The sequence below is a fragment of the Molothrus aeneus genome, chromosome 1 (genome assembly GCF_037042795.1).
Source record: "Molothrus aeneus isolate 106 chromosome 1, BPBGC_Maene_1.0, whole genome shotgun sequence".
Taxonomy (NCBI): Eukaryota; Metazoa; Chordata; class Aves; order Passeriformes; family Icteridae; genus Molothrus; species Molothrus aeneus.
The window spans coordinates 4,621,536-4,631,691 of NC_089646.1; the positions used below are offsets into that span (position 1 = coordinate 4,621,536).

Consider the following 10,156-nt stretch of genomic DNA (forward strand, 5'->3'; position numbering starts at 1 on the left):
CACTCACTAGATCTAACATTTTTACCTGAACAATGTTCTGCCCTTGCAGTTAAACATTTCCTCCAAACCCCATGCTGGAAGGGGTTGTTGCTGCCTGCCTGTGCCTGGTGACTCACTCTGATAATTCTTACAGGGGAAAAAATAAACTTGCCTGCAAATAAAGTGTCAGTGCAGCTTCATAAGCTGTGCCTGCCTTCCAGTCTGTTCTGGATACCAAGGAGGCAAAGCAAGGAGAGCTGCCCAGTGTGGGGTCATGTGGGTCACCTGGACATGCAGGTGAAGCTCAGCTGTCCTGGTTGGGCTTGGGGTTGACCCTGCTGCTCCACCTGCATGCTAATGAGTAGCTAATTGCCATGATGATTACAGCATGGTGGTGATGGTTACAGAACACCTACACAGACAAAACTCACGTGTCTTTTACATCATGAAACCCTCTCAGTGTTTGTTGGTTGCTTTGTTTCAGGTGCCTGTGCAGTCCTGGTTTGATGACATGACAGACACAGAGCTGCTAGATCTTATTCCTTTCTTTGAAGGACTAAGCAAAGAGGAAGAAGTTTACAGTATGCTTCATAAACTCTGCAACAGGTAGCCCTTAACTCTGACTGACTCCTGCTCCTAGATTGCAGTTGCTAGAGGCTGTCTCCATCTCTTTCAGCTCTTTCAAATGTAAGCTTGGGGAGGTCACCCCAGTCAGAAGTGCTACTCTTGATCTTCCTGTTACATTGGACACGAAGGACAATCATGAGTGATGCTATTAAGCCTTCAGAAGCCTGACTCCTAAGGTCATGTGTTCAGACTACTTTTTTAAAGGAAAAAAAAAAAGCTATTTTAAATGGGACTCTTTTAATTAATTTCATAAATGGACATCTTTTACTGGATCAGCTTTTCTTAAAACATGCCAAAAAAAAAGAAGCTTGTATTTCAGCAGTTGAATTTCTCTCCCTTTCTTCCCCTCCCACTATGCAGACAATTTTACCCCCCTGCTTAGAGCAGTTGACCTGACTCTGAATTTTTTCTTACAGAATGAAGTGCCTTTTTGAATGTTATTTTAAGAAAAAAATTCATTTTTGTATAAGACGTATTTCCAGACATCTTTTAGTCTTGTATTGTCTAAATGCTTTAAAAGGAAAAAGGAAAAAAAAAATTTATAGAGCACTGTAATATATAACAAAGGAAAAAGTTGAAACCAAGATGCTGGGTTCCTGTCTCCACGATGACAATGAGTTGTGTTACACTTTGTCATGCTCAGAAGGTTCAGGCGGTCGTGGGAGGGGTGAACTGGGGTCATTAACATGGTTGTTTCACTGATGAGGATTTTGGGCACAGTTTTAAAACATATCTGCAGTTGTTTTGAGTATTTAGGGAGTGATGGAGTTGAGAAGATGAGGTGGCTGATAGACCTAAAGCACCTTTAATTGCAGGCAGATGAAGTTCTGCTGTCTCTGCTCACGCACAACTGCCATGCCTCTTCTTTTTTGGAAAACCATTATCTTGGGAGAACAGCAAGGAGATCTATTTATTAGCTTAAGAGTCTTTTCTCAAAACAACCCATCTGGGGAAGCTGGATCTACATTGAGCTGTTTGGAGTACTTTTTTCTTTTCATTGCTGCTACTGTATACTCACCAAATGGAGTTGACCATCGGCTGTTATACTGTTTTTGCCACTGTGCCTGTGCTATGAGACATTTTCTGTAAGCTGCAAACTTGGGCAATAAATAAAATGCAGGCTTCATAACCCACCCCCATGGATTAATCCATTGGTATCTGATATACCAGTTAAAGGTGACCTGTAAGGGATTTTTTTTTTTCAATTTTTTTTTCACTTAAGATGAAGCTCTCTCCTTTTTTTGATACATGAAAATGCAGGAAGTTTGCTGCCCACACCTTTGATTTCTATTTCTTTTTCCCCAAGGTGGAAGGTGCAGATTATGAGCTGTATCAAGTCTTGCTGGAAGGGCAGAAGTTACTAGCCTAGACTAAAATTGATCCTCTGGCTTTGGAGTTGAGTTAGACTCATCTCTGAATCTGAGAGCCTGCTTAACATCTTCTGCAGTGCCATAGGTATTTCAGATGAATGATTTTTAAATTTTTTATGCCTTTGAAGAACAAGGCACACCTTTTTTTCCCTCCCCCTTTCCAGTGTCACCTTTCAGTTATTGTCCACAGCAGAAATCTGCAAACATAAAAAGTGCAGCTGTGTTTGGCTGTCATCAGAGAAGACTAAATGGATTATTTGGTGCTTCTAATTAGCCTTGTGCTAAATTCTGAATTGTAGACCCCCTTTGCCTTTTCTCTTTTCCTTGAAAAGTCCCAGTGACTTGGGAAAAAACCAAATTCCTTTGTGATGGACCTGGGGCTTGTGATCCTCGTCTCAAAACCATTGGTGAAGCAGCTTAACAAATCCATCTGAGAGGGGCAGGCCAGTCTGCACAGGCAGTGAGTGGGTGCTGGTGGGTGCAGTATCAAACTGAGCCCCCCTTGCAGTGCAGCTGTGCTCCAGCTGTGGCTGGGCCCAGGGGTGCTGGAGGCAGTCCCATCACACCCATGAGTCTCTAGGGCATCACCCTTTTGTTTCTTAACCAGCTGGCATCACCTTAGTACTGTATAAATCTGTGCCACAACAAAAAGACAAAGTGTCGAGTTTAAAAATGAAAAATCTGAAAAAAAAAAAGAAAAAAAAAGCCTACTTTGTTTAAAATATAACAAAAAGAAATCAAACAAGAAAAAGGACGTGTGGATTCTGGTTAGTCCATTAACGTTTACTTTCAGTTTAAGATGGTTTAATTTTCTATTTGACTCCAGAGTAATGAAACTATAAGCTGCCAAAAAAAAAAAAAAAAAAAAGTTGTTCTCTGAGCAGTATTTTCAACTGTGCCTGTGGCTCCAGGGCCCCAGTGCAGTTTGCAGGGAAGTATTCAGGTTGTAGTTAGTCGTGCAGGTATGAGAGGAATGGCTGAAGAAATTCAAAGACTTGTTCTCGTTAGCATTAGACCAAACAATCAGACCAAGAGTAAATAACCCACGAGCCAGGGCCGTGTGACAGTTGTGACCTGTGGGACGTGAGACAAACCGTGTCACCCGTCTGCATCTCTGCAAGCAGCGATTTCATGAACCAGTTGCCTTAAGTCTGTGAATGAATGTTGATTATATTATTAATGTGTCTTGTATTGTTTTCCAATCCACATAGAATGGGCAACTGAACTTCTGCACCAGCCTCTGGAGGAACAGTTCTGATGATGTTCTGTACAGCCATACTTGTACTGTATCATTTTGGCTCTTAAAACCCCCCCAAATTTTAAAAAACCCAACTTACTGTAACTTAGTACAGCATTAAAATGACACTTAGTGACAATACAAAGACAAAAAACGTAGCACAGCTTTGATCTCTGTTAGCATTAAGAGTATTTTCTATAAGTTCTCATCAGTTCTATTTTTTTTAACCCACCCAACTTGTATGGGAATAAAACTCAGAGTGCTCTGCAATCAGGTTTGGACTCCCCTGGGTATTCAGATTTGGCCAACAACTGTCACAGTTGTTTATTTTGACACTATCATCATACTTGAAATTTCAAGTGTTGAGTTTGCGTGGATATACATACGCTATATATTTAGAGTTTCTAGATTCTGAAAAAAGCAATAGAGTTCTGTCCATAAAGCCAGAGAACGAGTGGAATGTTTGTAAAATTTGCAATACGGGTATTTGATTGTATTTTGAATACAAGATTTAAAAAAAAAAATCAAATAGGAAAAAAAAAAAAACAACCCTTGTTTCCTAAATCTCTTGCATATTTTGAAGTGCAGTTACTGCATGCAGGTCACCAGGGCTGTTCTAAACCCTGGGTTTCAATTCTAGTTCTGGATATTATAGAAATATTACAAACTCTTTTCCCAGTTGGTCATTCTAAAGACATGCTGCCTGGCCTGAAGTTCTGTTGTCCTTTTTATGTTGGGTTAAAAAACCGGTTTTTTTGCCTGTATGGGTATTTTTAAATGAAGCTGTAAGGCAGAATGCCTTAGACCCTTGAAACCCAACAGAAGTGTTCACAAAGAAATTGCCATTTGTAACCTTAGGGCTGTGCACAGAATCTTTGGTCACACCACGAGGCGTGGCAGGCTGGGCATGGGGAGGTGGTGGCAAATGTACAATATTGCTGTGTTCATTTAGGTAGCTTTGGAAGAATAATTTTGTCTCTTTGTTTCGCCCTTTTGATCTTTATTAAAACAGCAAAAGTTGTACGTGGAAGAAACTCAACACCTGGAGGCGTTTTTGGTTGTCAGTGTACGCAATCACTTTTCTTACAGCATGATTTTGATTAGACTGGTTGGGGACAATAAAGTATCTAAATGACACTGGTGTGTGCTGATGTTGCAGCTTTTGAAATTTCAATGTAAAAAAGAAAAAAGAAAAAAAAACCAAAAAAACAAGAAAAAGAATCTGTAGCTGTGTGACTTCCGAAGGCGTAACCCTCTGTTGGACAGATTGTTTTTAACCTAATAAACCACAGTTCTGCACAGCCCTATTTGTAAAACAAAAACAAGTTTGTGCCTCTGATTCCAAGGTGCTGTGATGTTTTTTGCCTTTGTGGGGTGAGGAGGGGCAGGTGAGGCTGGCGTGGGGCAATTGCTTCAAAATCTCTGGGCTAACTATGCAAAACCAGCTGTCAGTTCTCTGTTTCACATGATGTTGTAAAATCCCAGCTGACTCTCTCTTATTTCTTGTTAAAGATCTATTGGGAGCTCCTCAACAGAGGAGTAAGCAATGGAAATGTTTCTTTTTTTCTTTCTTTTTTTCCTTTATTTTTTTCCTTATGATGGAGCTGTTTACACTTTGATGCAATGAACAATCCAGCAATACTTGAGAAACACTACAGATACCATATGAGTGTTTGCAGGAGAGAGAAGTGTTGTCAATCAGGTATTGAATGGTTTCTTTACTGTCACAAATAAAAACTTTTAACAATATAGTTACTTGTGCATGTAATACTTCTCTGGGAAAAAGCATTTCTGCACTTCTCCTTCAGTAACAGGCACTGATTCAGCAGGGGCTTCACTCCTGCTAATGCACATCCATGTCAGAGGGTAAAGCCACCCATCCCTGTCCCAGCCTCGTCCCCCTGTCCTCTCTCAGTCACGTGCAGGACTCCTCAGTGGCTGCCCTGGCACCTGCTTGTGCAAACAGAGCTGATGAACTGCTGATGAACTCTGCTGAATAAATTGGTGGCGACTCTTGCAGATGTTCCAGCTATTTAGATCTCTTGGATGAGATCATACAATAATTTGTTCAAGTCTCAAAGCTGTGTGACTTCTTTTGAAGGGCTTACTTCAGCTACTTGAATAGCTGTTCTTAACATCACTGCCATATCCACATGAATATCTGAATAAAACACTTTATTTGGTTGGAAAAATCTATTTTGGGACTTTTTATCTGACACAGTAAGACTTAGGCAGAGCCTTCCTTTCTAGGAAAGGCACATATTATTGATGCTTTATGAGCACAAAACCTCAGGCCTGTTGGAATTAGCAACTGGCTCAAGATAGCACGTTAGTTGCAATTTAAAATACTTTTTAGTTAGTCCTATAATTGGTTGGAATGACCTGGCCTGCCTTTACTTTGTACTGGTTGGTCAGGTTTTTGATTATTTAGGTTTGGCTTGGTTTTGGTTTTGTTTTTAATTTTACCAATCTCCTTAGCTGCCACTTAGGATAAAGATGAGGATAAAGATGCCTTTCTCTTATTTTCCACTTGGTAAAACAAGTGTTTCAAAATTGATAAAACAGCTCATTTATAGTGGTGAGAAAGCTCCTGTTGTTCTGTGCTGACAGAAACCAAGTGTCTGCACAACCGAATACACAATAGTCTGTACACCTAAAGGCTTTCCAGTGGGTTTTCCCCCTTTTTGTTGTCTTTTTGACTCAGAAGGAAATCCAACTGCTCTGCAATTCCCTGCAGGGTGGGGTGGGGCTGCTCCAGGTGGGATGCAGCCTCCAGCAGTTTTCCTGGCAAGCAGCCTTTGCCATCCAGACTATCCAGACTTCCACCAGCCCAGCCACGCTGGCAGGAGCCCAGGACTGTTCTGGAAAGTTCTGGACTTCTCTGGCTCTGCTGGCTCTGCTGGAGAAGCAGGGATCAGTGGGTAACCCAGTGTTTTGGACAGTTGTCAGCCTTGGACAGCTGCAGGAGTTGTGTGGGGAAGGAGCTGTGCTGGGAGCAGGGTGTCCGTGGTTGAAGCCGTCCGTGTTCAGGGCGTTTCTGAGCGACACTCAGGGGTCAGTGTGGCTCCACAGGGCAGGGTTCCCTCTGCACTGCACCCCAGGGTCAAAAGGGGAGGTTTGGCCATGGCTAAAAGGGGCTCACAAGGAGTTTGGGAGGTGGTGGCTGTGGCTGTGTCCCCCTGTGGTGCCTCCCAGCTCTCCCCCCAAACCAGCATCGCTCGGTTTTGGACCCAGGCTTTGGTTTCATGGCATGGACACACCTGGGGATGGAAAAGGCAGGAAAAGCTGGACACCAGCACAGCTGGCACCCATCACCCTCCTCACCTCGGGCTGCACCCCAGCAAGGACCAGGCTGCTGCTGCTCAGAGGGAACAGAGGAGTCACCACTCAGCCAGACACGTGTCACCCCCTCAGAGAACCTGTGTCACCCCCCTGGAGAACCTCTGTCCCTCCAGATAAAGAGGGGCTGATCCTTTTGTCCCTACAAACGTGATGTCACCGCCTCTGAATTCCCAGCCTTGCAATAAATGTTGCACTCAGAAGCTCAGGGGGGTTGTTGGGGAGTTGCTGGCTTGACAATGGGTTGTTTTCTTTGATTTTAATGAGCTTTTGTGATGAAAACCAAATTTCTTTACAGTGTAACCTTGTAATTTTTTTTTCATGCTTTGATTCAGTTTGACAATAAACTATCTGTGTTATTTTTTTTCATTCTCTTCATGTCTGATAATGCAAATAATTTAGGTCTGTTCCCAGAAATCCCCTTTTCTCTGTCCACATGCCATTCTCTGTGAGGAAAGCATTGGGAGGGGGAAGCAAAGACTTCAAGAGAATCAGGCCAGAAAGTTCTCATTCCATTCTTCTCAACTCTTGGGAGCTACTGGGCTTTACTAAAGATGAAAGCCTTGACTGCTGAGCACCAAGGCCTTCTTCCTGTGCCAGCAGATTTGGCAGAAAGGCTCAGCTCCTGTTCCTTTTGGTTAACCTGCTGAGGTGTGGATAAATCCATCTGGCTGCTTTCCAAAGCCACTGAAGCCTGTAAGATGGAGCTGAGAAAAGCAAGATCCTGGATTGTGGGAGAGGGTGAGGGGACAGGAGGAAACCTGATGGTGGCTGGGGTGGGTTCTGTACAAACCCCTTCCAGTCCCGGCAGGCAGCACCCCCTGTATGATGCCATTCCCAGCATCCCTGAGACAGTTTGGTTCCTCACCTGCCTGTGCTGGCTTTTTAGGGGTAAATGGGGCTGAGAGTGGATCAGGATCACTGCCTTCCTCCCAGGCTGTGGTGTCACCTCTCTGTGGCAGTGTCTGCTGTGAGTGCTGCTGTTGGGCAGCTGAGCTGGCACAGGTCTGGGGTCACCCGGTGTGCAGCAAACATTCATCCCCTGAGGGAAAGGAGAAGCTGGGGGAGCTGCTGGAGCTGGATGGGGTCAAGGTGCCCACGGGAACACCACGTGTTTCTCACCTGGCTCATGTCTCTCTTGGGTTTTGTGTTGCTGAAATGGCTCCTGAGGTATTGAAAGTCTTTTTTCCCAGCCCCACGACCGAAGAAGAAGTCGAGGTTCCTCAGCTCTGGTTTTCAAGGCTGTTTATTTTCTCTTATCTATGACATTCTTTCTCTGACCTGCTGAGGTCTGTCCAGCAGGTTGGTTTGTGGCACACTGACTGCCCTTGGGGCACTGTTAGTTTTTCATACTAAAAACTACCTGTACTTTATTTACAATAATTTTCCAGTACCTATCACCTATGTTAGACAGTCTGTCTCTACTCTAAACCAATCCAGAAGTGCCACCATCCCAGCAGAAGATGGAGGACAAAAAGAAGAAAAAGAAGAAAGGACACACCGAGATTCCTCCATCTTGCCTCTTGAACCCCCATTCTAAATCCCCAAAATTCTACTTTTTCACCCCATGAAAAATTAACTATCATTCTACTCAAACTCTTGTGGCTTGTAAATCCTCACACAAAGCTGGTAATTGTTTCCATGGGCTAAAATCAAAGGCACAGGTGGTTTTGACTCAGTGCCAAGGTCTCTGAGCCCCCTGCCAGGGTCTGGAGTCCTCCAGGGCAGCCAGAGCAATGTCCTGGGTTCCGACATGTCTCGAGTTAGGTCTGCATGGAAGGATCAGGCTGAAGAAGGTGGTTGCAAGTGAAGCATTTGCTGCAAGACAAACCCACAGAAAGGTGAAAGTCTGGCATTTTCATGTGTGTTTTTAATAGGAAAATTATTTTATAAATGCTGTTAGGTTTCTTTCTTTCTAATCTCTACCTGATCCCCTGGTTAATCCCTGCTGTACCCTCAGAGACTGAGAACCAGAGATCTGTGTAAAATTTATCTGTGGGGTTTTTAGTGCATCTTTCTCCTTCACAAGCAAATGCATCTAGAAGAAGAGAGGGAAATTTTTGTCAGAAGAACCTAAAGAACCCGTTTAATGACAGAATTACAGAATCATTTTGGTTGGAAAAGAGTCACAGCTGCGAGGGCCCGGGTGCTGTGTGGGAGTAGGGCTGAGGCTGAGCACGTACAGGTCCTGCCCTTGGCTCTGCACCACAGGGCTGGAGCTCTGTGACTCTTAACTTTCCTTCTGATTTTTCCTCTCAATACTGGAGCCCTGGTCTCACTGGAATCCTCTGTACCAGATCTCAGTCACCCTCAGCAGGCTGAGATGAGTAACCAGCCCTGACCTGCTGGATAGATCTTGGAATAACAACCAGAGGGATCAGGCAAATGCTCAGGGTGATGATGATGCTTGGAAAACAATCGGATTGTTGCATCCCAAAGAGGAGCATGAGGGAGGAAAGTCTGGATGGCTCTTGTGGTGGGGATTGTGGTGCTCCAAGCCGTGCCATGGTCTGGCTTTGACGTGTCAGTGATGGAAGTCTTGGAAAAAGGCAGGTTTGAAAGGCTCTGGCCGTGCAGGGCTCGGTCACACCACGAGATGGTGCAGCCGGGCAGCGCTGCCCTTTAAAGGCGCCCTAGAGGAAATTTAAATGACTTTATTATCTCATGGAGCATCACCACAGCTTTGGATGTCTGAGTGCCCTGAGGGCCAGGACTGTGCTCCACAGGTCATGGATAACGCCTCCCTTCAGGTAAAAAAATCCCTGTTGGTACTTCAAAATCCCTTTTAGTACTTCAAAAGCAATTTCTTCATTGCCCACTTATTCCTGAGTTTCTTTTGACAAAGGAACTGGTGGCTCCACACCTGAACACAGGATAAGCATTCATAATAATTCTACTCACTGGTTATTTTTTCTTCCATGAAAATGCAGAAATATGTGACCAGAGCAGGAAAATAAAAGAGGGAAATCAGTGTTTCTCAACTAGTTGAGCTCTAAATCATGTCCTTACACCTCCCCTAGTGTGCTAAACCATTTTTTCCTCCAAAAGCTTCGCTGCTCACCTTTTTTTTTTTTCAAGCAACATCATTTTAAATTGAGCTTTGGCTGAAGTTCACAAGGAGAACTGTGGACAAATGTTGAATCTCCAGGAGGGGGAGGGAAAAAAAAAAGAAGGAACAGAAGTGGTGCCAAGCTGGCAGGTGTGTGACAAGGCACATTCCCTGTGCCAGTTCCGCTCCCTGCCAGTGTCCTGGGAGCGGGGGCGAGGGGACAGGGCAGCCAGGGGCACAGGGACAGGGGACAGCCTGCACCCAAGGGTGGGACCTTTCCAGGGAATGGAAATGGAATCCTTGTTAGTGACTGCAGCATCTGCTTCTTGGGTTTTTTGGGAGAAAGGTGGGTTTGCCAAGCCATTAGCCACCCCTTTCAGCCCATCTCCTTGGCTTTCTGCTCTCCTGGTAGGCTCCTTCCCACCTGGAAGCACCTGAGTAAAGGCAGAGGAGTTGGGTCCCTGCTGCCTGGGGATGAGAAGGCTCAGGGGGCTCCTCATCACAACAGCCCAGGGCTGAAAGGTGCCACAAAAAGGATGGAGGCTCTCTCCTCCC

At 44.5% G+C, this 10,156-nt stretch overlaps 1 protein-coding gene across 4 annotated transcripts in view; it reads left to right on the forward strand.

Moving 5' to 3' along the window:
• The window catches only part of CTDSPL (CTD small phosphatase like), an 85,848-nt gene extending 78,932 nt beyond the window's left edge, over nucleotides 1–6,916 (forward strand). For all 4 annotated transcript variants that reach the window (XM_066550677.1, XM_066550695.1, XM_066550685.1 and 1 more), the window contains one exon: nucleotides 464–6,916. In XM_066550677.1, the coding sequence (XP_066406774.1) occupies nucleotides 464–589 (126 nt within the window). In that variant the 3' untranslated portion in view covers nucleotides 590–6,916. The remainder of the gene's footprint in view (nucleotides 1–463) is intronic.
• Nucleotides 6,917–10,156: the final 3,240 nt, after the last annotated feature.